Here is a 24,441-nt window from a genome sequence, read left to right on the forward strand (position 1 = left end):
GTTGGAGGATCGAGAGACAGCGAGGGGAGAGGGTGCGGGAGAAAGAGACAAGAACAACGTGGATTAGCAGCAAGCGACGGGCATACCACGTATATGCAGGTCTCTATAAGCTGGTATCAAGTCCGACAAAGCGACTGGCAGAAACAGAGAGCGGTTGGAAAATGCGGGAACTGGGCGACCTTATGGGCCGGAGCAGCTACTTGTATATCTTTTTGAGTGGGGATGTGTCGATCGGGGGACGAACCAGGGCACCGTTGTGGATACTGCGCACAGGGACACGACGACAACCCTGTTCTTTCTGATGCGCCCGCCGCCAGCAACGACCTGCAGCTTGCAGAAAGCAGCGAGAGCCTGTCCTCTCTGCACAACCAACCAAGGGATAAATTGACAGTTGATCCGTTTGATTGTCCAGAAGCTGACTATCACGTCAAAAACTCTAACGACAGGCGTCGACAGCCCACGACTTGAAACGCCGAGATGCAAAGGGGTCGTTGAGTCGCCATAAGACATCAAACAGAGGAACGCGTCATTGGCCCTGCAAGCTTGCAAGCCGACGCAGTCACCAACACATGTCTCGCTTGCCTATATCAATGTCTTTGGCTCTGTAGATTTGATCAATTCATCACCACACGAATCTCAGCTTATCACATGCATGCAACATCCTCGCTCCATCATGCAATGCGTAAGCAGTGTTCAAGGAACTCCTTTGTCGTATCCTTATCTCTGCAGCCGCATCACTGCACTCTGCTGAGATCCTCAAAGGCGCCGCCCCGGCACCGTGCAAGCGACAAGCCACTGCCGCACTTGACCACCTAGACACACCCAAACGGGCCAGATCTCCGGCTCCCAATCATCCAAGACTCCTTCTCAACTTGACCGTTGAAGGCTTCACATTTTCGTGTCCAACGACTTCGATATCTTTAGATTTCCTGTCTCACCAAAATAAATACCCATCTTTGCAACGATCAAAGGAGCCGACGCTGCTCTCCATGTATTTCTGTGCATCTGTAGACTTTCCAGCCTGATCTTGTAATATATGCGATTGACGTAGAGAAACGTCTCAGCCAACATCGTGTTCGTGTTAATAGGATCAGCGTGGAAAGCTTACGAAGCCCGCGCATCCATAAACTGCACACGCTTAAAGTTTGGGGTATACGAGCAAGCCCTCGGTGTATCTACGTGAACAAGACGGGCCTTGCCTCAGAGAACGAACGAACAAGCAAGAGAGACTGTTACAAAACGCCGGCGCGCTGTAGAATTGCACCCACAACGTCCCCTCAGCTCTTCTACTGCTCATCGCTCGAGAATACCATAGACGGAAAAGTCGAAACAAAAACATTTTCTTATCAAAATTTGTTGTTCCCCCCGATCTCCAAGCCCACAAAAACGCATGCAAAGCAGTCCGTTCCCCCCTGTCTGTTCACAATCGAAGGTTCGGACCCCGAAGGAGAGAATGATGCTTTCCATGCTAGCTGCGTTCCTGCCCCTCAACCGCATGTTCGCTCTCCCTTTCCCCAACTCAACCACATCCCTCTCGATGTTTAGCCTTTTGATGCTGTGCCTGCTAAGTGCGTACATATTTCCCGCGTTGCTACAAATGAGCCAATCGCGACTTTCTATCCCATCTAGTATTCTCCGCTCCCGTCTTCCGATCTCTGTAGATGAATAGTCTCCACTGCACTAAAACAATGTCGTCGATGGTTGCAAGGGTCATGCTAGGAACGTGCTTTAGAGAATTGAAACTTTAGCGACCCTGTCCATGTTCTCACATTGTAACACACAATCTATATGATTCTGCACGGCTGTCCGTCCCATGTCACAGTATTATAGACAGTGCTCAAACGTGTAACGGCGGTAACCTGCCAGAGTGTTGTTGTAACATTGAACTGCAGAGAATTGTAGATCATTCATCAACAACCACAATCACACGACATGGAGCCAAGCCACACATTGCCAAGTTGATAACACTTATATGAAGGTAAAAATGCACTTTTTTGCTCTGTCAAATACGATGAAATAGAAGATAAGGGTGGACAGAAGAAGCAGAATACAACGACAGCGACGACGATATCCGACAACATCATCTTGGTCATTGTCTGGGTGACTGTGGACGTCCCCAGAAGTCCAGACTGGCAATGACGTCCTCGCCCATCTCGTCTTCGTATGCATAGAGGATCTGGTTTCGGTCAGCAAGCGCGCCTTGAATGAATGGCACATAGTGTTGGGTCCTACCTCTCTCGAGCTCGAGTGCAGGAAGCGTATGTTCTTGGCAGTCAAGATACAGACCAGCCCTCCAGTCTCTGTTAGCCGCACCTCGATGAACTCTTGCTCGAACGCCAGAATGTACTTGTCGCCCCACGTTGCAAACGCTGTCGGTACACCCTCCCAGATAATCCTCCAATCGTTCCGCGCCCTCCAGCCATTCTTGTTGACGAAGAATGAGAAGTCCGTGTAGCAGAGCAGGAACTCTGATGGCGTACGCTCGATATAGATGGGCTTGACGTTTTCACGACGAACGACAAAGTCGAGTGATGTGTCAGCTTGGTCAAGCAGTGACTGTGTTTCGAGTGTCTCGAGCGATACAATTTCGAAGCCTTTAGCACCACCAACACAGAGCTTCGACCGCAGGAAGTGGATGCTGTTCGACTCCATAGGTATGTAGAACTCTTTGAATGGTCGGAGCACTTCTTGACCACCGGCAAGCATTTTAGCCAGGCCCGATTTCTTCTTGCCCTTCGACATGGCATCCATAGGTTCGTACACTCTGACAGTACTCGATAGAGATGTTGACTTGACACAGCAGACAAGCAATTGACCATTGCACATGCCGGCGTTGAAGTAATTGGCATGACAAATCTTGCGCCCCCGCTTAGAGGGAGATGGCTGACTGTCTTCAGGGTCTAGAGCATCCAAGGGGTATGAGTACATCACCTTATCAGCAAGAACCAACAAGATCTGGTGCTGTTCCAAAACATCAATTTGCGATACTAGCTTGCAATCAAGCATGCGTTTTGGTTTGTGAGAAGCGTCCTTAGGCTTGCGATCTGCCACGAAAACACCAATATCGGTTCCGAGCACCAGTTTCCGGCCACCGTCGATAGGAACACAGCAGTTGACACGGTTACTGGATGCAAAGTAGCCTTGGTTGATATTCGCTTTGGTGAATATGTTGCTGCGCTCACGAAGCTTCTGTTGCTGAGCGTGAATGTTTTCCATCCACTTTTCCTTTTGGATTTGAGTCGAGCAATAAAGAGTAAGCTCGTAGCCACCTTTTCCAAGTCTCTTGAAAGTTAGAGGGTATCCATCTTCTTTCTTGGTCGTAGCGCTTGTGATGGTACGAGCTCCAGGAATCATGCTAGACGAAGGTCTTTTCGTTATCCCTAACTTTGGCAAGACTTCTTCCATCTGTGTGATGACAAGCAACTCTAACGGGATTGGCTTTCGGTACACTTTTTGTTCTTCACGTTTGTTGACCATCTTCTGTCGAACCAGTAGCACTGCGTGGTCGAACAGATATGCTTGAATGTCGACTGTTTCTGCGCTCGCCGTCTTCTTGAGACCGCCTTTGAAGACCATCTGGCGTCCCTCCTCGGTCAATTTCAAATCTTGATAAGGCACGTTAGTCCATTTCAAGTTTTGATTGAGTTGCACAAGTTGTTGGATGTTTTCTGCCTTTCCAGATTCCTCGTTGACCCTGGTAAGAATAGTCTTGATCATGGTAATAGCTCGTGGGAGATCCTCTTTATCCGGGTTGTCGTCCTTCGCTTTTTTGAGCGCTCCTTCTAGAAGCAAGGGGTATCTGGCAAGACGAGTGGTAGGCTTGGTTAGATAGCCGTTCAATTCGAGTTTCCGCGATTCTTTCAAACGTTCTGTCTCCTCGACAAATTTGGCAAAGGCCGGATTGCTCGACTTCTCCTTCTCGAACTCAAACTTGCCGAACAACTGGTTAGCACCATATTTAATGAAAGGAGTAAACTGAGGAACATATTCTAAGAAGATGTCGCCGACATTGCGCACAACCGGGCTCTGCTGCTGCCGTCGAGTCAAAGCACTAGCGAGCCTGACATTGACAGCATGAACTTCTTGGCAGTTAGAGAAAACAGTTCGAATAAACTTCTCACGTCTGTGTTCCGGGATTGGTGAAATGTTAGGGTTTCTCAGGGGCTTGATCCAGAAGTCACGCAGATACTCCAGGTCCTTGACAAAGTCTCGTTCAGTATACATGATTTCAGCAAGGACTTCCTGGCGAGCCTTTTCCTTGTCATCTACACTGTCGGCGATATCCTTGGAAACGGTATTGATCCACAATCTCTGTTCCGCTTCTGGCTCATCTCGCAGACTGGCTTGCGAGCCCTCCCTTTTAAGACCAGGCTGAATCTTCATATTGAGACGCTGCTGTTGTTCGAGTCTCCTTGGGCATGCAATGGAATAACAAAGGTGATCGCGTGTACAAGTAGGCGAATAACACTCTGTCAACAGAGTGAAAACTCCATTGACCTCGGCTGGCTCTTCGATCACGGCTTCCTTGAACTGATAAATCTCGTTGGGAGAGTCACGCAACCTGTGTGCATAAGCAACCTCGTGGAAGAATTTTTGCGCATCCAGGGACCTGCCCAGGAGCAATGCGAGGTTTCTGTCGGATGTTCGGATGATATAAGCAATCAGCTCGACTGCATCGTGGCCAGTAAATGCGTTCTTGTAAACCAAGCCGTCCTTCTCCTTTTCCGCCATTGGGATTCTATCGTAGAAGGCGGCGGCAACCTTGGAGAGAAGTGCGCCGTAAACAAGAGATGGGCGTCTTTGGGCTATCATCTGTCCGTTGCTTTGTTGGATTTGGCTGTTGGAACGAGTGGAAGATGCGGTAATTGAAGGTCGAGGTGACTGCGCGGCGCCGACTGTGGTCTCTGAGTATTCGGAAGGAGGAGCAATAGTAGATGCCATGGACATGGAGCGGGATTGAATACTGCCTTGACTAGGAGTTCTACCCTTAGCGGCAATAAAAGGATCCGGCTGATTCACCTCCGAGTCACCACGTTTGCGCTGAGGGATAACACGACCGCTCATAATCAGACTGTGATCTTGATCGCGAGAATATGAAGACATGGACATGGTTCGCTCGTCAGCAGGACGATCGGGCACGACTCTGCCCTGGGCAGTTGTCCTTGCCAGGTGGTTACTCATGTATGGCTGCTGGCGGAAAGCGTGTGCAGGGGCTATGTTATAGCTAGACTGACTATGCTGCATGGGGAAATTGGGCCTAGAGGTTGCTGCCATGGACTGTGAGCGGTAGCTATCCGAGTTGAGAGCAGGACCTGGGCCGGAAGCCATGGCAGGTCCACCAGTGTAGGTGCGAGCATAGGGCTGCGAGGGCGGCGGACCACGCGGATCAAGGCGCTGAGGAGCGGCATAAGGGCGGCGGTCGGGACGAAGAGGCTGGGGTAGATATTGGGGTTGAGGCTGGCGGTGGGGTTGTGGAGAGGAAGGGTAATTCTGCTGTTGATGATAGTCGCCGTTCATAGTAGGAGGAGAGGGAGTGCCGTAAGACTGTTGGTGATGAGGCATAGGGCGAGGATTGCCTTGCGACGGAGGGTATGCTCGCATGGGAGGAGCGCGTTGCATATAGTCGGACATCTGCGACGACATGGTGGCGGCGCGTTCGGTAGGTGGCCTCATAGGTTGGGAAAGCATGGTTTGCGAGCGACCCTGTTGTTGCTGGGCGGCAGCAGGAGGACCAAAGATGTTGTTGTAGGCAGCCTCGCGCTGCTGCGACGAGGAGCGGCCCTGTTGTTGCGAGTACTGAGCCATTGCGAGCGGCAGGGCTTAGCAACTAATACATCCGGGGGGGAGCAGAGGGCTGCCGACTGCACGAGCGAGTGACGATGGAGGTCGTGGATCCGGTGCCAGTGCCAGTGCCAGAGCTCATGAAACAAGGCGGCCCACGAAGGAAGGGCCTACTCGACCCTCTGCTCAACTCTAAGTCCTTGTCCACGTGTGCCGGCTGTCAAGGCCGCGGGAGACGTCGAATATGAGAATGACAAGACGGTTGACAGAGTGCGCAATTGAGACTATGAAAGTGACAGTCGTCCGAGGCTTCGTACCCGACAGACTGCAAGTTGCTGAAGAACGAGACTGTTGCGATTGCGGTGGCTTGTCTGCCATCGACTTGTGTGACATGCGTCTACAGCGAAACAGCAGTTGAGAATGGTCCGAGCGCCCGCTACCATTGCATCTACCATGTTACTTTTCCTCACCCACGCAGTAGCTATAGTGCTGATACACCATATAGTGGAGCCAGTATGCGTGTTGGTACCCATATGAGTCCCTGATCCCGAGATATCTATGTCCCAAAACTGTGAAGGTGTATTGGTTAGAGTGGTTTGTGTCTGGCAGGTACTAGTCACGTGCAACGTTTCATCAGGAAGGTACGAGTCGGTGCATCATAGCGGACCGACGTTGCTGCCGTGAGCCTGCCAGTCCACGTCCAGTCCAAGGTCGCTCCAACACTTCGTCGACGAACCTCCCTCGCGCTGCTCGCCATATCGTGACTAGCCGCTCCTAGTCCTCTCCTTCTCCATCTTTCTCAACAAGGGCGTCGTCTCGCATTTCTCACACCATGTCCGACTCAGAACTCGCCCCTGCCTTTGCGCCATTCTTTGGCATGGTGTGTATACCTAATCGCCTCGAATGACATGTTAGCTGACCCTCTCCCAGGCTGGCATTGCTTTTGCTGTAAGCTGCTCCTCTTCATTCGCTGACTCGCAAGCCCTCAACTAATGTCTCTGCTTGATTGACAGATGATCTTCGGCTGTACGTTATCTCCCACCCTCACCAAGTCTGCTTGATATACTGATCCTCAATCCAAGGTGTTGGAGCCGCATTTGGCACAGCAAAGTCCGGTATTGGTATCGCTGGTGTCGGTACTTTCAGATCCGACCTGATCATGAAATCGCTCATTCCCGTCGTCATGTCGGGTATTATCGCCGTCTACGCCCTCGTTGTCGCCGTCTTGATTGCTGGTGACATGCGTCCTCCTCCGGGCACCCACTACAGCTTGTTCACAGGCTTCATGCACCTTGCCTGCGGTCTTTCGGTCGGCATGACTGGTCTTGCTGCCGGATACGCTATTGGAATCGTCGGCGATATGGGTGTGAGATCGTACATGCAGCAATCACGAATCTTTGTTGGCATGGTTCTGATTCTCATTTTCGGCGAAGTCTTGGGTCTATACGGGTATTGTTCATTATGCTGCTCTGGCTCATGTCTTTGATGCTGACACTGTTCATAGCTTGATCGTTGCCCTTATCCTCAACACCAAGAGCAGAGGTTGAACGCTTCTCCCCCGTCCGCTACTCTCTCAAAATCACCTCAACGCGCTGTACCATATACCAAATCACATTTGTCCGAATCATATCATCAATAGAAGCTTTTCATAACGAAATATATGCGCATAGCATGCCACAATTCATCAGTAGTCCTGAATTCCCGTCTCACCCTGCTTCTCGCCTTCGCCTACAAATTCGGCTTCCTCTTGTCCAAAATAGCTTTCTTCTCTTTCTCGTCTGTCCCATTCCAGGTCGTCATAGCCCTCGTCTTCATCGACAAGCTTGTAATCAAAGTCTTGGTCTTCGCCTCGAAGGAAACGCATCTCAACGTATTCGCGCCACTTGGCTAACCCCTCTTCTTTTGTCTTTGGCCTATCTTCCTCGTCTTGCTCGACAATTGTGATGGCCCCCGATGCATCTCGTCGGTATACTAAAGGGCTGTTGGGATCTGGGTGGTTCAAGGCCTCGATTTTGGCCTCAGATCGCATCAAGTCGGCTTCGAGTATGCCTGAATAACCTTTATCGCGTCCATCTGCTTCGCGTTCTGCGGCACTCTGGAAGCGCCTGACCATGCGGTCGTATAATAGGGGATCTGTTGCACGGGTTGGTATTGATCAGTCGTACACACGCCACGCGGCAGCACCTGCAAGCTCTAGGCTGGGCGAGTCAAAGTATTCGCCATGTTGTTCCAGATATCTCCGCCTTCGAGTCTTGACACGAATACGTGCAGTACGTGCTACTTCACTTTCCTGGCCATCGGTCGCTTGGCTGGCGGAAGGAAAATGTGGCATCGTCGGAGAGCACTGTGGTGAGAAAGTCGAGATGTGCCGGCGTGGATGTTTCGTGGACGGATGTTGATCAAGCCGAGGCACTTGCGACCGACTGGATGCAACTGCTTGCGACGTGCTTGGTGCTTGGCTTGTGAAGCCACGCGGGCTTTCTCACCGTTCCGCTCGCACCTGCGCAAGGCAGCAGCTTTCAGAGGCGACCTCTTTCCCTTCCTCATATGGCTGCCTTCCACGTAGAATTCTGATAGCTGCAGTAATTGTCCCTCAAATCTCTGCCAAAGATTTCGACATGGGTTCCACGCCTTGATGATTTTCACAAATACCACGCGCCATGGCTTCTCTACGGTATAACCACAATCTCACGCTCCTTTATAACGACACAAAGAGAAAGGCCGCCATCAATGTAGACAAGCAAGAGCCGAGTCCTGCTTCTGCGAGGCTCCACCGCAAGCTTCACGCACAAACCGATCGTCTGGTAACATGGGGTCTGGAATGGGCTGAAGAAACAAACGACAGCATCGACGAGTCCATCGAACGAGCTGGTTTGACCGAAAATGTGACCAATATCCTTGGTAATATCAAGGACATTCTCGAACAAGCCGACAGACTGTCATCATATAATCCTGCATCTGACAAGGTCGTCTTCAACCAAGATAAATACGAGGATCTGCTACGCGATCTGACTTCTTCTGTTGATGTTCTCTATGACCTTTCGGCTTCTCGTAGAGCCATCGCAAGAGGTACATACCCCAATCTGAGCGACCACCCTCACGATATCGCCAAACATGGTCTTCATATGTCAAAAACTCCATTCGATGCCGTCAGCTTTGCTTCTTCGGAAAAGACTCTCGTCAACACGCAGTTCACACGACCCACTCTTTCGCCATATGCTGGACTCCCAGCAAGCATCAACCCGCAGGCTTTGATGCTACCAGTAGAAGGGCCTCCGCCTTACGAATACTTGGGAGTTCCATCGACAGCTAGAATGATGGGTCGCTTGAGTAAGACTCTGGCCCCCGAAAGCGTTCGCAATGTGTTCAGGGACGTCACAGACGAGTATGTGTGGGTCATGGTTGAATTTGAAAACTATGACCCTCTATATCGTGACACAGGCGTGTCCCCACCACTTACACGAGTGGAGAAGCTGGCTTCCTCTCTAAACATGTTATCCAATAGGGGAAACTTGAGGCTGCTCGGCTACGTGGAAGATCCTCAGCAGCCTCGCATAGGGCTGGTCTACGACTATCGTACTATTCAACCGCAACAATCTGCAGAAATTCGCCCCGTCACTCTTATGGGCCTAATCTTAACAGCAACCCAAGCCAAAAGGCCAGTCGATGTTTCCAATGCCACTCCTTTCCTGGAAGACAGATTTCGCATAGCATTGCGTCTTGTGGAGAAATTGAGAGATCTGCACGCCGAGAACTACTTTCATGGAAACATACATAGCGAGAGCGTCGTTTTCCTGCAACAAGGTCATTCTCTGCAACCACGACAAAGCGAGCTGCATCGGCCTGTCCTGTCAGCATTCGATATGTTCTCCAGGAACAGAATCGAGTATGGCGATTCTTCGCCAATTTCCAACGTCACAAAACATCCAGAAGATACAGGAGGTGAGATTGACGATGTTACGGCGATTCGTTATGATCTCTACCAAATAGGTCTCGTTCTGTTGGAGATTGGTCTTTGGAATCCCGTTAATGACTATTTCAAGGAGAAGTACACGCTCAAGGATTTCAAGCTCAGACTGGAGAAGCTTTACATACCAAAGCTTGCAAGCAAATGCGGCTCGCTGTATATGCGCGCAGTACAGACTTGTTTGCGTTGGGCAGACAATGACGACGTTGGACACGTTGGCGTAGAGGCCGTATACGACAGCATTCTTGTCAAACTTCAGCGTTGTGTCTTGCTAGACGAGACAGAACCTCTAGAGATCACTCAAATTCCAGCTGGTTTCTTGCAGGCTCCAAGCGGCCTAGAGGGTTTACAAACAGCGAAGAAGAAGCGCCGTAACATTTCGCCTGGACGTCACATTGCAGACCCTTCAGAGCTCAGAACCGCCGAGAAGGCTTCTGTCGCATCGTATCCATCTGCCATTTCGAGTTCTGTTGGACCACGTTCACCTATCCTTTCGATGCTGAGCGCCAAGTCAAACCGATCAAACTCAACAAGCGCGGACTCAAACAAGCACATTTCCCAATCCGCAACCCATGCCTCGACTACAACCCCAGCCCCTGACCTTGATCGATTTTCTCCTGCACCCGATGCACAGCCAAAGTCTGTGTCTGATCCGTTTCCCTTCTCGTTCCGCGACTATCGTCGTAAAGTTGTGCTGATTCAGTCACGATGGCGTGCGAGAAGAGCCGCTTTACGCCGCGGGGCTCACGAAGAAGCTCAGCCTTCGCAGTCACAGACCGACCATCCACCCGTTGCTCCAGCGAGCAAGTGTCGCTTGTTCCCTATCTCTCTTCCACAGACAATTGTGGACGAGTGGCACTCAGACATCGGCTTCCGTCTTTCTTGCATCATTGAGCGAGCACTGAAAGGCTCTACCGAGTCCTCAAGCATCGATCTTGTCAGTGTTGGCCATGACGCTTTCACGGCGAAGCCTACTATCGTTGTGACGTGCACAAATACAGCAAGAGTCAAAGCCGCACTCAAGCGCAAGTTCCACTATGATCGAACCATGTTCGATCTCAAGGTTCGACAAGGCTGTGTGTCTTTGTCGAGAGGCAAGTCAAGGAGTTATGGCAAAGGAGACATCGCCAAGCGAAGTCATGTAAGAGGCGACGGAAGCGAAAGGTACACATCATGATTCACGATCTTTTTTCTTCTCCCATTCTTTTTTCTTCTGGTTGCCTATCGTTGTCAGGGCGTTTTCTTCCACTGCTCGATACCCAAATATTTCCTTATGATACCCAATTGTTTCACAAAATAAAGCTCAAGACTCGTGTCATGTCATGCTTGAGGCTGACGAATTGTACGTAGTAACATAACACCAATGAACCCTTTCTGGCAGGAGCGTCCTCTCTGCGGTGCATCCATCGGTGCATACTTGCCTGATCACGGTCATCTTGAACCAGTATCGTTTGGCGGTATAGTCAAGGTAGATGACAGAGAATACGGCATGAGCGTGCACCATATGCTGGAACCTCCGACTGATGAAGAAGACTCGGATTCGGATATGGACGATCAGGCCAATCAAGGTACCCAACGATCAAGTGCAAGAGCCCTTAGGTCAACCCCGCCCCACCTTACGACAATAGCAAATCATGATCATGGCTACTTGAGTGATCTTTCTTCAGTTTCGAGTGGTGGTTCTGATGACGACGGCTACGAATCATCAGATTTTGAGAGCGACGTCTCTGAGGACGAAGACGCAGGCGACAGACCCGGTGTAGCAGTGTCATCATTTTACAATGTACAAGTTACCCAGCCAGCATTTGGCGACGCTGTGGCCGAAGACCTTCACGCCGATGACGCTACTACAGAAGAACTAGATGAGGACCACCTGTCCTCTTATAAACTAGGCAAAATCTATGCATCCTCGGGTCTTCGTCGCTTGAACGAAGGGGGAAAACGCTATGAGATTGACTGGGCTCTTCTTGAGCTTGATCCTCCTCGGCTTCAGCCATACAACTTAGTCCAAGGGGGACGGCGGCATTGCAAATCACCTGTATCCTTTATACCCGAGCTCAAAACTCCGGTCTGCAGACGCGATAGTCTGTATACAGCAGAAGAGGACTGGTATCCCACCGAAATCATGCCTGCGTCTAACTTCGCGAACCTGGAAGTTCACTGTCTAGGCAGGACATCAGGTCTCAAGACCGGCATCATTAGTGCAGCACAATCTTTTGTTAAGATCAAAGGACGCAGAAACTTTTCTCTGAGCTGGACAGTGGTAGGGGATTTCGGAATCGGCGGCGACTCGGGTGCATGGATAGTGTCCAACACCACTGGTCAAGTTGCGGGTCATGTCCTCGCTGAACGTACGGGCTTAACATACATGTGCGCTATGCATCTTCTGTTCGACGACATACGACAGACGCTCAAGGCTTGTAGCATAAGCCTTCCTGGCGCCAGTGCGACAATCACTGCAACGGACGAATTCGATACAAGCGCAAGACAAGGAGCCGTGCACACAACCCTTCCGACGAGGGAGAAGATAGCCTTCGCCAGGGATATAAGCTTTCCCTCAGAAGACGCCGACGAAAGGAAAAGGTTCTACGAATCTTCTGCATCAAGAGCGAGGAAAAGTAAAGCCGCCGACACTACAGCGATGAAGTTACGCAGTCAACAACGAATAGTCGGTGGACGCAGATTCTTTCCAATCGAGGATAATACACACCCAACCAAGAAGGAAACGCAGGTCTGACGAGTTTGTCTTGGAGCTTGCTCTGAAGTATTTGGAAACTAGGCGCAAAGACAGTACTTCTCTATTGTCAAGTTGTATGCAAGGGAAGGTCAAGCTGCAAGTTCGATATATTCACTACACACAAATCGTTTATCTTTGCAAAAGGCATGGCTGCACTTCTTCGAGATTTGAGGAATTCAGATTCAATTCAAGGAAGGCAATTGTAGTCCAACAAAGAAATGCAGAGCATGTGATCTGTAGTTCAGGGATCGTGCCCTTTCTGTTCTAACATTTATCATCAAAGCGAAGTCGCTCTCGTGATCTTCCATCTAGGTATTGACCACAGCAAGCTATGACGTCCCATTCATCTTATCATCATGACCGCCTGTAAGCAAAAGGACTCTTTTCACTGACTGGCTTGCAACACAGCATAGAGCGCTCCGAAGTATGAGCAAAGCAGAGCCTTGTTTCCTGATTTCGCGGCTTCTCCCATGCACAGTCTGAGTCGTCTAGCCTCGGGCTGGCCCAGCGCATCAATGCCAAAGTTTGATACCATCTCAGCCATCATACCACCAAACTCTTTCATCAAATCAACTTGTGGGGCTGGGTCGAGCTGTGGTGGGTGGTTCTCGGGTTGCTCAGTGCTGGGGGCAGAGGGTTCTGTGCCGGTCTGCAGAGTGCTGTCCTGCTCGGTCTTGATGGCGGGTTCATCATCCTCGTCGTCAAGGGTAAGGTCGATAATCATGGCTCGACTGCGTGACTTGGCGTAGTGACTTGTTGTCGTGGTGTTCTGCAGGGGGTAATCGGGTTCGTTTGGAGTATCGACCTGCATCAAAGGTTAGTCGGTCGTGATGGGTCAGGTCATTGTACATGTACATACCTTGCCCTGGCCTTCAGCTTCATCTGAGATAACACTTTCTTCATCGACAAGACCGATCTCAGAACTGGCAAATTCGACGGTCGTCTCCTTCGAGACGTCGCCATTGATGTGTTGGAAGCCAAATCTGCCGTGAGATCGATGTCTTAGGAGCGACAGCATGGTGTGGCCTTTGATCTTGAAGACCAATGCGCATAGCTGACAACCATTAGCTCAGGCAGAGACCCCAAGGCCTTTGTTCCTTACGAAGATAGTGGTTCTCCTGTCACGGGTATAGTCCCAGACGTCGACAGGAAAGTACTGCACCAGCATACGATCACAGTTTGGCATGCTCTTACAGGCAGAGCACTGAGCAGTGTACTTGTACTCTTCATCGTGAGGAACCTCACGGCCAATTCGACCCTCGAAGCTGGTCAAGTAGCGTGGGAACTGGTCTTTGTAGCCTTTGGCAAAGTTGTACTGAGCCTTCTCGATGACTGCCTGGAGAGCGATGAAGTGGCGATATGTCTTCTTAGGTTTGTCAAGATAGCCAATCCATACTGTCGGAGATTCGAAGTTGAAAGGACTGCTCTGGAAGTCTTCATGCGAGCCAGCGGGATGGCCGCTTGGGGCGAAGCAAACGCGATGTTGCATGTCGAAGGTAGAAATCAGGCTGTCCCAACAAGGTCAGTTTGCGTAGGGTCATGTAAGCAGGAGTTATTGAGCTGCATACTGCGATTGCTGCTCGAGGTAGAGTGCTCAGGTGGACATTGTCGCGATAAATCTGACGATGTGGAAAAAAGCGTCAACAGAGTTACGTGTCTGACCAGAAAATGGAAGGCGCAATCGGGTTTCTGGGCTGGAACTGTCGTCCTGCCGACCCATCGCAAACGACTCATCGCATTGGTATCCAGTCTATAAACCGGGAAGGTGCTGCTGCCTTTCAAGATATTCGTTCGTAACATACATCATGTATACACGTCTCAAGTTTTGTTACAATCTCAAATGTACTGCAGCTTACTCCTGGGCACCATTAGCTATGAAGATAAGAGAAGGGAGTGGTGTTCAAAAAGGGTATTGTGGTTTTGATGTTGTTTACTACGTGTTACAATATATCAAACGACCATCAACTTGCGGAACCTTGCATATCGCCAAGAACAAGCGCCGGCATGATGCATTAGACTCAAGGACCACAAACAGGTGTTCGACATGTAGAAGGAATGGGTATCTGTACGAGAAAACATTATGTGCTAGAAGTTGAGTACCGACCATCAATGCCTGAGTCATTGTCAAGAATCTTGACTGAATCAGAGTACCTGGACACTCTGTCTTGTGTAGGCGCTGCGGTGGGGGTAGGCGGAAGACAGTCGGCATGCAGCTTAGTACCAAAATCACAACTCTGAGCCTTACTGCAAATGTAATCGAAGCGTTGCCAGATATCGTCTTATCGGATGTATATCCTGGTCATCAGGCACGCTCGATCGACTGGTAATCAGATGCGGCACCTCGAGAAGGCGAACAGCCGTCTTCTCTGTCGGACGTGATAGTAGAGAAGTCACTGAAAGTGTGATTCGACCCATTGAAGACGGTCAGGGACAAGAGCTCCGTCGAAGGCTCTGATTAAGTTGCACCCAAAGTCTGGAGGGCCAATCTCAGTTCCTTGACAGCAGTGTCGACATCCTCAAAGTTCAGAGCTGACATAGCCCACTTGGCGTGCTTCTGAGCCAATGTGATGGAGTCGTCGTCGGTTCGGTAGGTACCTGGAGCCACGGGCTGTACAGGTGGGAGAGGCACCGGTGCTGGGGCTGGCGGCGGTACAGTAGCAGGAGAGCGCATAGGTATTGATGCAGCTGGCTGGGTAGGCTGTGTGTAAAATTGCGATGGCGAGGCTGGTGCATCTGCAGCAGGCGTTGGAATAGAGGGCACAAAAGGCGTGGCTGGGTTGGTGGCAGGCGCGACAGGCGGGGCTGGGTCTGAGGCGAAGGTGGGAGCAGAAGGGAAGTAGCCACCACCTATGGAATTCTGGCGTGGATTTGTAGACTCAACAGGTGAGACAGCATCTTGAACGGTTGGTGGAGGGATGGCGGCGGGCTCAGGTTGAGTGACTGATGCCGGACGAGAAGGATACTGGCTTTCTGGGGCACTCTCGACGGTGGGGGGGTGGTATGTGTCTTGAGCAGGAGCTATTGGGGGCTCTTCTTGGACAGGGTTCGAGGCGTTTGGGTCTTCACCGGCCTTGATGGCTTTGGCGATGCGAACAGCGTGGAACTTTGCGTATTTGGACTTTGCAGTGATGTCTGGATCGATGGGAGCCCAAATGGACATGGACAGCAGGTCGAAGAAGGTTACGGCGGCCTGGAAGGTGTCGATGGTCTGACGCGAGGCCTTGTTGGAGTGAATGGCATCGTCGGCGCGTTGGAACGTGTCAAGAGCGAACTGCTCGATGTATGCCTTTGCGGCGATGTCGTCGACAATGGCATCGTTTCCTGCTTGCTCGGTCTTGGTCTGCTCGAGCTTGTCCATCAGAGTGGTCGTGTATTGCATGCATTCATCGTCGGCCGAGTGCAGACCCTTGGAGAGGATCTGGTCGATGATGTAGTAGTTGCACCAGTACGAGACGATAGGCTTGTGTTTCTCTAGTTGAGCAGCGCGAACTGCAAAAGGCGTGATCTCTTTGATCTTGAGCTTTGCTGGGAGGGAAGCGGCCATCGTGTCGTGAGTTGTCTTGTGACAAGGCAGCTGCGTTAGTTAGAAGGCAGATGCAGGTAGCTGCAGAGGAGGCCAGGGTTGCCTTGGATGTCTTGGTCGGCGCGGGGAAGCCTCGGAGTCGGAGGTGCTCGAGCCACCTGTTCGCCAACCCAAGGTGTCACATAAATACCAAAGGACAGGTTGCCGCTGCGAACGAGGTCGTCGAGGTCGAATCTTTCTGTTTGTTCTTTTGTTGATCCTATCAACCAACATGGTGAACCTTCAATCTTTGACTGTGGCTGCAGCCGGTCTGCTGCTGCTTCCCTCGTCTCAAGCTGCTGGTCTCTATACCAAGAACTCGGGCGTTCTCAACCTCGATGCTAGAAGCTACCGTTCTCTGATCGCCAACTCAAATCACACTTCTGTAAGTTCTCTTTACTGACCACTCTATCTACCTTCTTGCTTACAAAATGATAGATCGTCGAGTAAGTTGTTTTCCTGCAAAACATGGTATTACTCAATCTCATCCATCTCGCAGGTTCTATGCTCCATGGTGTGGTCATTGTCAGAATCTCAAGCCCGCCTATGAAAAGGCTGCCAAATCTCTCGATGGCATTGCCAAAGTCGCTGCTGTCAATTGCGATGAAGAAGAAAACAAGGCTTTCTGTGGTAGCATGGACGTTAAGGGTTTCCCTACCCTGAAGATTGTCCGTCCTGGAAAGAAGGCCGGAAGACCCACTGTCGAAGACTATCAAGGTCCCAGAACCGCAAAGGGCATTGTCGAGTCTGTCAAGGACAAGATTCCCAGCCATGTCAAGAGAGTGACAGACAAGGATCTTGATGACTGGCTGACCGAGAACAACTCTTCTGCCAAGGCTATTCTGTTCAGTGAAAAGGGCGTCACCAGTGCTCTCCTCAAGGCTGTCGCCATTGACTTCTTGGGCTCTATCTCCGTCGCTCAGATCAGAAGCAAGGAAGCAACCGCTGTCTCGCTTTTCGGTGTCACTTCGTATCCCACCCTTGTACTGCTTCCTGGCGGCACTAAGGACCCCGTTGTTTACTCTGGTGAAATGAACAAGGCCGCTATTGTCGAGTTCCTGTCTCAGGCTGCTACACCCAACCCTGATCCCGCTCCTGCTTCCTCCAAGTCAAAGTCAAAGTCAAAGGACGCCAAACAGTCTTCAAAGGCCTCATCCCAGTTTTCGAAGGCGTCGTCTTCTCACCGCTCCGACGAGTCTGCTAGCGCAAAGGCTTCGCAGACTGCGGAGACTCTGGAAGACAACAGCAATCCCACTGAGAGCCCCAACCCTCAAGTCAATACCGATGACACTCAGAAGCCAATTCACGTCCCTGATGTCGCTCCTCAAATCACTACCCTCGACACTCCTGAGTCCCTGCAGCAGAGTTGTTTGACATCCAAGTCTGGTGTTTGCATCTTGCTCCTTGCTCCATCTGCCTTTATTCAGACCACAGACTCGCCCGTGTCCAAGGCCGTTAGTGCTCTGTCCGAGATCCACCACAAGCACACCAAACGTGGCGCCAAGTTATTCCCCTTTTACAATGTCCCTGCATCCGCATCTTCTGAACTGCGCTCGGCCTTGGGTTTGTCTGATGACACTCTCGAAATCGTCGCCGTCAATGCAAAGAAAGCTTGGGTCAAGCGCTACTCGGGCATCTCCGATGTCAGCCACAATGCCATTGACGCCTGGGTAGACTCGATCCGCATGGGCGAAGGCAAGAAGGAAAAGCTTGCCGAGAGTGTCATTGTTGAAGCTGCTCAGAAGCAAACCCCGCCTGCTGCAGAGAAGGCTGAGGAAAAGGTTGATGTTCAGATGGAGGAACTTACTGATGAGCAGTATGAGGCGCTGATGAATGCTCACAAGTTGAAGCCTTTGAAGCCTGAGGACGAGGCTGCGCATGATGAGCTCTAGTTTTCGTGATTGAGAATATTACTAGGTAGTCATCGTTGATCGCTAACAAACTTATGAAGTCTATGTTTTTCCAAGATTCAAGTATGCAGTGGAGTAAGAAGCTGATGCATGTTTCAAAACTAATCAATCACACACAGATTGAACACCTGAGGAGCAAACGGTAAGTAGAAAGGGTAAGCTAAATTTTACATCCTAAACACACCCCATTCAGACTTCTTATCCTCAACACTTCCCGAACAAGCAGCTTGCAAACCCATAGCCAACACCCTTCTCGTGTGCGACGGAGGAATGATCCCATCATCCCACAACCTCGCCGTCGCGAATGTAGACTCGCTTTCCCGTTCAATGCGATCGCGCAGGTTTGGATCTACCTTTTTGCCGACGGCTTCCATGACTGAAGATAGTTGCTCGGCGCCCATGACGCTGGTTTTTGCTGTTGGCCATGCCCAGAGGAAGCGTGGTGAATATGCTCGGCCACTATGAGAAGAGTATTAGTGGTGTGTTTCCAAGGTTGTGGGTTTGATTAGGTGTTTTGTTGACTTACCACATGCCATAATTTCCTGCTCCGGCAGAGCTTCCAAATACGACTGTAAATTTGGGAACATCTGCGCAGGCAACAGCAGTAACAAGCTTAGCACCATTCTTTGCAATGCCTCCCTTTTCAGCATCTTTGCCGACCATAAAGCCAGAGATGTTTTGCAAAAATACCAGAGGGATACGGCGTTTATTGCACAACTGAATGAAATGAGCACCCTTCAATGAAGACTCTGAAAATAGGATTCCGTTATTGGCGACGAAACCGACTTGATGGCCTTGAATGCGTCCGAAGCCTGTGACTAGCGTGCTGCCATATAAAGGTTTGAACTCTGCAAATTCGCTGCCGTCGACAATGCGAGCTATTACTTCGTGGACATCGACTTGGGTCTTGAGATTTGTGCCCATGATGCCATCTAGTTCTGCAGGATCATAGAGAGGTTCTTTCCAAGGTCCTGGTTTCGGTGCTGAGGCAGGATAATTGAGGTTAGCGACACAGCGACGGGCTAACACGAGGGCGTGTGCATCATCGACGGCGAGGTAATCTGTTACACCGCTGGTTTCGCTGTGTAGTCTACCACCACCTAGGTCTTCTGCGCTGACGACTTCTCCAGTAGCAGCCTTGACTAACGGTGGACCTGCGAGGAAGATGTGGCCTTGTTCTTGTACAATGATGCTTTCGTCACTCATAGATGGCACATAAGCACCTCCGGCAGTGCAAGGGCCCATAACGACCGAGAGTTGTGGAATGCCCATTGAAGACATGTTTGCCTGGTTGTAAAAGATGCGTCCAAAGTGGTCGCGGTCAGGGAAGACATCTGCTTGGTGAGGAAGATTGGCGCCGCCGCTGTCGACAAGGTAAATACAAGGTAGTCGATTCTGCTGAGCGATTTCTTGAGCTCGGAGATGCTTTTTGACAGTGATGGGATAGTAGGTGCCTCCCTTAACACTACTGCTGTTAGTACAGGAGAAGCAGAGGTTGCATCTGAAGACTTACGTGCTGTCATTGGCGACGATCATGCACATGGTGCCTTCGACCGTACCAATGCCTGTCACGATACCTCCGGCAGGTACTTCTTCTCCAGGATACACCTCATGTCCGGCCAAAGCTGACAATTCGAGGAACGACGTGCCTGGATCGACCAGAGCAGTGATGCGACTAGAGAGACTAAGCTGCTGGATATATTGATCACATCGATACTCAACTTACTCTCGCACCAACATCTTCCCTTTAGCAATATGTTTCTCGCGTGCCTTTTCGGACCCTCCTAGAGCAGCATTGCGGTGTAATGTTGTGAAGCTATCGAGCAACTCTTGCATTGATTTTTTGTTGTCGACATAGCTAGTCGAGTTGGTATCAATGGCGGTTTGCAGGACTGATATTTGAGCAGCCTGGTGTCTAGATGTGTACGTGGCTGCCGTTCTGGTGCCCGAGCATGCTTGAGCTGGACATGTTGACACGAGACAAGGTTGAAGACGAGCTTGACGATGGGATAGAGCTGATCTCAAGGTAGGAAAGCGCAGCCAACGGGCCGGCGCAGCTGCAGCAAGCATTGTGTATATAGCTACATCATCATCAGAAGGTCGTGGGCGTATTATCATATCCACACAGGTGATGACCCCATACCCCTCGGTTGCTCCCTTGCCCCGCATCAACAACCCCTGCCGAAACAGGGCGTCCAGGGCGCGGAATTTGATCCGCCAAACCTTGCCCCCTCGGTCCTCCGCAATAATACCCCCACACTACCAACCCTCTCTGCAACAAGACCATACGTATCGTTGTATACCATGTCTACTATCATGAAGCCTTCAAGACCCGTTCTCAGAGCACTCGCACAAGTCTCCAAGTTGCAACGCCGAACATTATCCACCACTCAGTCATGTCTTGCCAGAAAGCACCCGAATGGCTACGCCCCACCCGCACGAGAAGATCTAGAGGAACTGCGTGAGAGAACCAGGGAGTTTGCTCGTGTGTCAATATTGCTAAAACTTATAATTTTGCGTTGTCTGATATTGTCTTCCAGTTCGCGAGATTCCTGAAGATGTTGCTGTAAAGACGGACCAGGAGAATGAGTTTCCTAACGACATGTGGCGCAAGATGGGTGAAGCTGGGTACGTTTTGACTAAATGTATACTTCGATCTATGCTAAGTTTTTGCAGGTTACTAGGAATCACCGCTGATGAAGACTATGGCGGTCTTGCCATGGGCTATCAGGCTCATTGCACTGTCATGGAAGAGCTGTCCAGAGCATCAGGTAATCACTCTACCTCTCCATTCCGTCCGATTGCTCACACTACCCAGGCAGCATCGGACTGTCATACGCTGCTCACTCACAACTATGTGTGAATCAGTTGATGTTGAACGGCAACACAGACCAAAAGCAAAGATTTCTACCAGATTTGATTGCTGGTAAGAAGGTCGGTGCTTTGGCAATGTCTGAAGTTTCGGCCGGAAGTGATGTCGTGAGCATGAAGATGACGGCAAAGGAGGTCGATGGCGGTTACCTCTTGAATGGCACAAAATTCTGGATTACCAATGTGAGTTGATCTGATGGACTTCTTGAACGGGTCTGACGTTTGAGTAGGGTCCCGATGCAGATACGATGGTCGTGTACGCAAAGACAACACCTGATGCCGGCTCAAAAGGCATCACTGCCTTCATCGTAGACACAACAACCAAAGGTTTCTCATGCGCTCGCAAACTCGACAAACTCGGAATGAGAGGATCCAACACCGGTGAGATCGTCTTCGAGGACGTTTTTGTTCCTACCGAGAATGTGCTTGGTGAAGTCAACAAAGGTGTCCGAGTGCTCATGGAAGGTCTCGACTTGGAGCGTTTGGTCTTGAGTGCAGGCCCACTCGGACTGATGAAAGCAGCCTTGGATGTGACTCTACCGTACGTCCATGAACGCAAGCAGTTCGGCCAGCCAATCGCAACAAATCAATTTATCCATGGAAAGCTCGCAGACATGTATACGAAGTACAAGGCATCGTCAGCTTTCACATACTCGGTAGCTGCTGCGATCGATAACGATCCAGACAACGCCCAGATCAAGACTCAGGACTGTGCGGGTGCTATCCTCTTTGCCGCAGAGAGAGCTACCGAATGTGGAATGGACGCCATCCAATGCATGGGCGGCATGGGTTATATGAGCGAGATTGCTGCAGGCAGAATCATGCGAGATGCTAAGCTGTATGAGATTGGCGCGGGAACCAGCGAGATCAGAAGGATGGTTATCGGAAGAGCATTTAACAAGGAATACCTCAGGTAAGTAGTTCGCAGCTCAGCTATAGCCACTTTACCTATATGATAGATTCTAAACTCCTCACGCTGTTTGATAATTGGTCATCGCAACCGAGCGTTGCATGATGGAACGTTGAGTCTTGTACTCTAAGCGAGGCTCAACTGTGTCATGGTAATTCGATGCTGCTTGGCCTGCGATGGAGGCGTGCCCGCCGTGGCGTCGTACAGGTAAACAACCTTGTATCAAATCGATCTGTTTCTCTTGCGGGCATCCAACCATTTGTCGTTGTTGATTTGGTTGATTACCATTGCACGGCAACCGCCGTCTAGATAAAAACCGGTGGAGTGCGGCTGAAGGTGTCATGGAGCCTAAACGTATGCGTGGGTTGCTAACGGAGTTTGCCATGGAACATGAGGTGGAGGCGACGTGGTTGGAAAGTGGGCGATACGTACAGATTTGCACTGCAAAAGTCGATGATCGTGAGGAATGAGCGTTTCTCCGGCAGATTGCTCGTAAAGGGCCTCATCTGACGGCATTTACCATTTGCTGCTGCTCTCTGCCAGATCGATGACTTCTTTCTGTATTTTCAAGGAGTTGACACTGATGTGAGACCTTCTGCGGCCAGTGGCACATCGTGGATTCCTGTCATTGACATTCCTAGAACCATCGGTACTTCGATGAATCGTCAATTCGTGTATAGATGAATCTGGAATGTCGATGTCAAGATAAACCTTAAATCTATGATGTTAATCGACGCCAATTTGATTGGTCAGACATACGTCGACGGTTTATACCGACCCCGGCTACGTCATGGAGTCTGCCAAAGTTGCAGTACCAGCTGCTAGCTCCAGCAGTTGAGGGCGGCGATTGTAGAATGCATATATCAATGGCTGCGTCCCTGCCTTGATCTGATTTCCTTATTCTACACTCACATACACAATCATACAAAATGGCACCTTCAGCAACAACACACGCCCCTGACGGCAGACAGAACGGTGACCTTCACCGCGACTACAACGACGACCGCAATGCCACCTCTGAGGACACCCTGTACACTACCAGCAATGGTGTCCCCATGCCTCACCCCTACGAGGTTCAGCGTGTCGGAGAGAACGGTCCTCTTCTCCTCCAGGACTTCCACCTGGTAGACCTTCTTTCTCACTTCGACCGCGAGCGTATTCCCGAGCGTGTCGTTCACGCCAAGGGTGGTGGTGCCCACGGTTACTACCAAACCACCGACCCTCTTGACGACCTGTGTATGGCCGACATTTTCCAGGCCGGCAAGAAGTGCCCCATCACTGTTAGATTCTCCACTGTTGGTGGCGAGTCTGGTTCCCACGACTGTGCCAGAGATCCTCGTGGTTTCTCAGTCAAGTTCCGTACTGACGAGGGTAACTGGGATGTTGTCGCCAACAACACTCCCGTTTTCTTCTTGAGAGATCCCGCCAAGTTCCCTCTCTTCATCCACACCCAGAAGCGCGATCCCGCCACCCACTTGACCCACGCCGATGACTCGACCATGTTCTGGGATTACCTTTCTCAGAACCCCGAGTCCGTCCACCAGGTCATGATTCTCATGGGTGACCGCGGTATTCCTGAGAACTGGCGTAAGATGCACGGATACTACGGACACACCACCAAGCTCGTCAACAAGAAGGGCGAGTGGGTTTATGCTCAGGTCCACTTCAAGTCCAAGCAGGGCACCGGTTTCATCACCCAGGAGGACTCCAACAACTACTCTCCCGATGCCCACCAGAAGGATCTTTACAACGCCATTGAGAACGGTGACTTCCCTGGCTGGGATGTCAAGGTTCAGACCATGACCCCTAAGGAGGCCGAGGACCTCTGGGAGAACCAGAAGATCAACGTTTTCGATCTGACCCACGTCTGGCCCCAGAGTCAATTCCCTCTCCGCAAGGTTGGAGAGTTCTTCTTGAACGAGAACGTCAAGAACTACTTTGCCGAGATTGAGCAGGTTGCCTTCAACCCTGCTCACAACCCTCCCGGTATTGAGCCGTCAGCCGACCCTGTCCTTCAGTCGCGTCTGTTCTCATACCCCGACACCCACCGTCACCGCATCGGTGTCAACTACCAGCAATTGCCTGTTAACGCTCCCCGTGTACCATATCGTATTGGTAATTTCCAGAGGGATGGAAGCATGGCCTTCTACAACCAAGGCTCTCGCCCTCCTTACCTCTCTTCCATTCAGCCTACTCAGTTCCGTGAGCGTACCCTTGACCTCGACAGAACTCATGGCCACTTCTCAGGCAAGGCCATCACCTTCCTGTCTGAGATTCGCGAGGAGGACTTCAACGCCCCTCGTGCCTTGTGGGAGAAGGTCTTTGACGATGGTGCCAAGGAGCGTTTCGTCAAGAATGTCTCTGGTCACATGAGCACCTGCCGCAAGGAGGAGATCATCAAGCGCCAGATTACCATCTTCCGCCACGTCTCGGAGGACCTTGCCAGCCGTTTGGAGAAGGCTACTGGTGTCAAGGGCTACGACAGTATTGAGAATCTTACCTTTAACGGCACCCACAATGGCTTCGCTAAGGACAAGAGCAAGAAGTACGCCAATGGACAGGTCCCTGTAAAGGTTGATTCGAGCATAGCTGAGAACAACGGTGCTCCCAGAGCTGGAACTCACGAGGAGTATTATAAGAAGTAATAGTTACGAGCAGCATTTGTACATAGCTTAATCATGAATGTATGAACTTTTTCCTTTC

General features: G+C 50.8%; 8 protein-coding genes across 8 annotated transcripts; 4 read left to right on the forward strand and 4 right to left on the reverse strand.

Moving 5' to 3' along the window:
• Positions 1-2,089: 2,089 nt before the first annotated feature.
• M437DRAFT_37809 (citron like protein) lies at positions 2,090-5,805 on the reverse strand (the record flags this gene model as incomplete). The annotated part of the gene is made up of 2 exons (XM_041019718.1): positions 2,090-2,176; positions 2,233-5,805. The coding sequence occupies 2 exons, from the start codon at positions 5,803-5,805 to the stop codon at positions 2,090-2,092; spliced, it is 3,660 nt and encodes a 1,219-aa protein (XP_040884485.1).
• An 808-nt stretch (positions 5,806-6,613) lies between these two features.
• On the forward strand, positions 6,614-12,485 carry M437DRAFT_37638 (uncharacterized protein; the record flags this gene model as incomplete). The annotated part of the gene is made up of 6 exons (XM_041019672.1): positions 6,614-6,661; positions 6,712-6,729; positions 6,795-6,807; positions 6,864-7,235; positions 8,518-10,912; positions 11,099-12,485. The coding sequence occupies 6 exons, from the start codon at positions 6,614-6,616 to the stop codon at positions 12,483-12,485; spliced, it is 4,233 nt and encodes a 1,410-aa protein (XP_040884486.1).
• A 385-nt stretch (positions 12,486-12,870) lies between these two features.
• M437DRAFT_80110 (uncharacterized protein) lies at positions 12,871-13,974 on the reverse strand (the record flags this gene model as incomplete). The annotated part of the gene is made up of 3 exons (XM_041027287.1): positions 12,871-13,290; positions 13,345-13,539; positions 13,588-13,974. The coding sequence occupies 3 exons, from the start codon at positions 13,972-13,974 to the stop codon at positions 12,871-12,873; spliced, it is 1,002 nt and encodes a 333-aa protein (XP_040884487.1).
• A 966-nt stretch (positions 13,975-14,940) lies between these two features.
• Positions 14,941-16,029, reverse strand: M437DRAFT_80111 (DUF605-domain-containing protein; the record flags this gene model as incomplete). Its single annotated transcript, XM_041027288.1, has 1 exon — positions 14,941-16,029. The coding sequence occupies one exon, from the start codon at positions 16,027-16,029 to the stop codon at positions 14,941-14,943; it is 1,089 nt and encodes a 362-aa protein (XP_040884488.1).
• A 250-nt stretch (positions 16,030-16,279) lies between these two features.
• Positions 16,280-17,939, forward strand: M437DRAFT_37929 (putative disulfide isomerase; the record flags this gene model as incomplete). The annotated part of the gene is made up of 3 exons (XM_041019741.1): positions 16,280-16,432; positions 16,486-16,493; positions 16,547-17,939. The coding sequence occupies 3 exons, from the start codon at positions 16,280-16,282 to the stop codon at positions 17,937-17,939; spliced, it is 1,554 nt and encodes a 517-aa protein (XP_040884489.1).
• A 185-nt stretch (positions 17,940-18,124) lies between these two features.
• M437DRAFT_80113 (carboxyl transferase) lies at positions 18,125-20,027 on the reverse strand (the record flags this gene model as incomplete). The annotated part of the gene is made up of 4 exons (XM_041027289.1): positions 18,125-18,416; positions 18,484-19,422; positions 19,471-19,632; positions 19,684-20,027. The coding sequence occupies 4 exons, from the start codon at positions 20,025-20,027 to the stop codon at positions 18,125-18,127; spliced, it is 1,737 nt and encodes a 578-aa protein (XP_040884490.1).
• Positions 20,028-20,273: 246 nt separating this feature from the next.
• M437DRAFT_36339 (acyl-CoA dehydrogenase NM domain-like protein) lies at positions 20,274-21,745 on the forward strand (the record flags this gene model as incomplete). Its single annotated transcript, XM_041019426.1, has 5 exons — positions 20,274-20,442; positions 20,498-20,585; positions 20,634-20,728; positions 20,776-21,011; positions 21,059-21,745. 5 exons carry the CDS (start codon positions 20,274-20,276, stop codon positions 21,743-21,745), a joined length of 1,275 nt encoding a protein of 424 aa, XP_040884491.1.
• Positions 21,746-22,667: 922 nt separating this feature from the next.
• Positions 22,668-24,383, forward strand: M437DRAFT_35872 (CAT1 catalase; the record flags this gene model as incomplete). Its single annotated transcript, XM_041019338.1, has 1 exon — positions 22,668-24,383. The coding sequence occupies one exon, from the start codon at positions 22,668-22,670 to the stop codon at positions 24,381-24,383; it is 1,716 nt and encodes a 571-aa protein (XP_040884492.1).
• Between the last annotated feature and the right edge of the window lie 58 nt (positions 24,384-24,441).

The sequence above is a fragment of the Aureobasidium melanogenum genome, assembly GCF_000721775.1.
Source record: "Aureobasidium melanogenum CBS 110374 unplaced genomic scaffold scaffold_1, whole genome shotgun sequence".
Taxonomy (NCBI): domain Eukaryota; kingdom Fungi; phylum Ascomycota; class Dothideomycetes; order Dothideales; family Saccotheciaceae; genus Aureobasidium; species Aureobasidium melanogenum.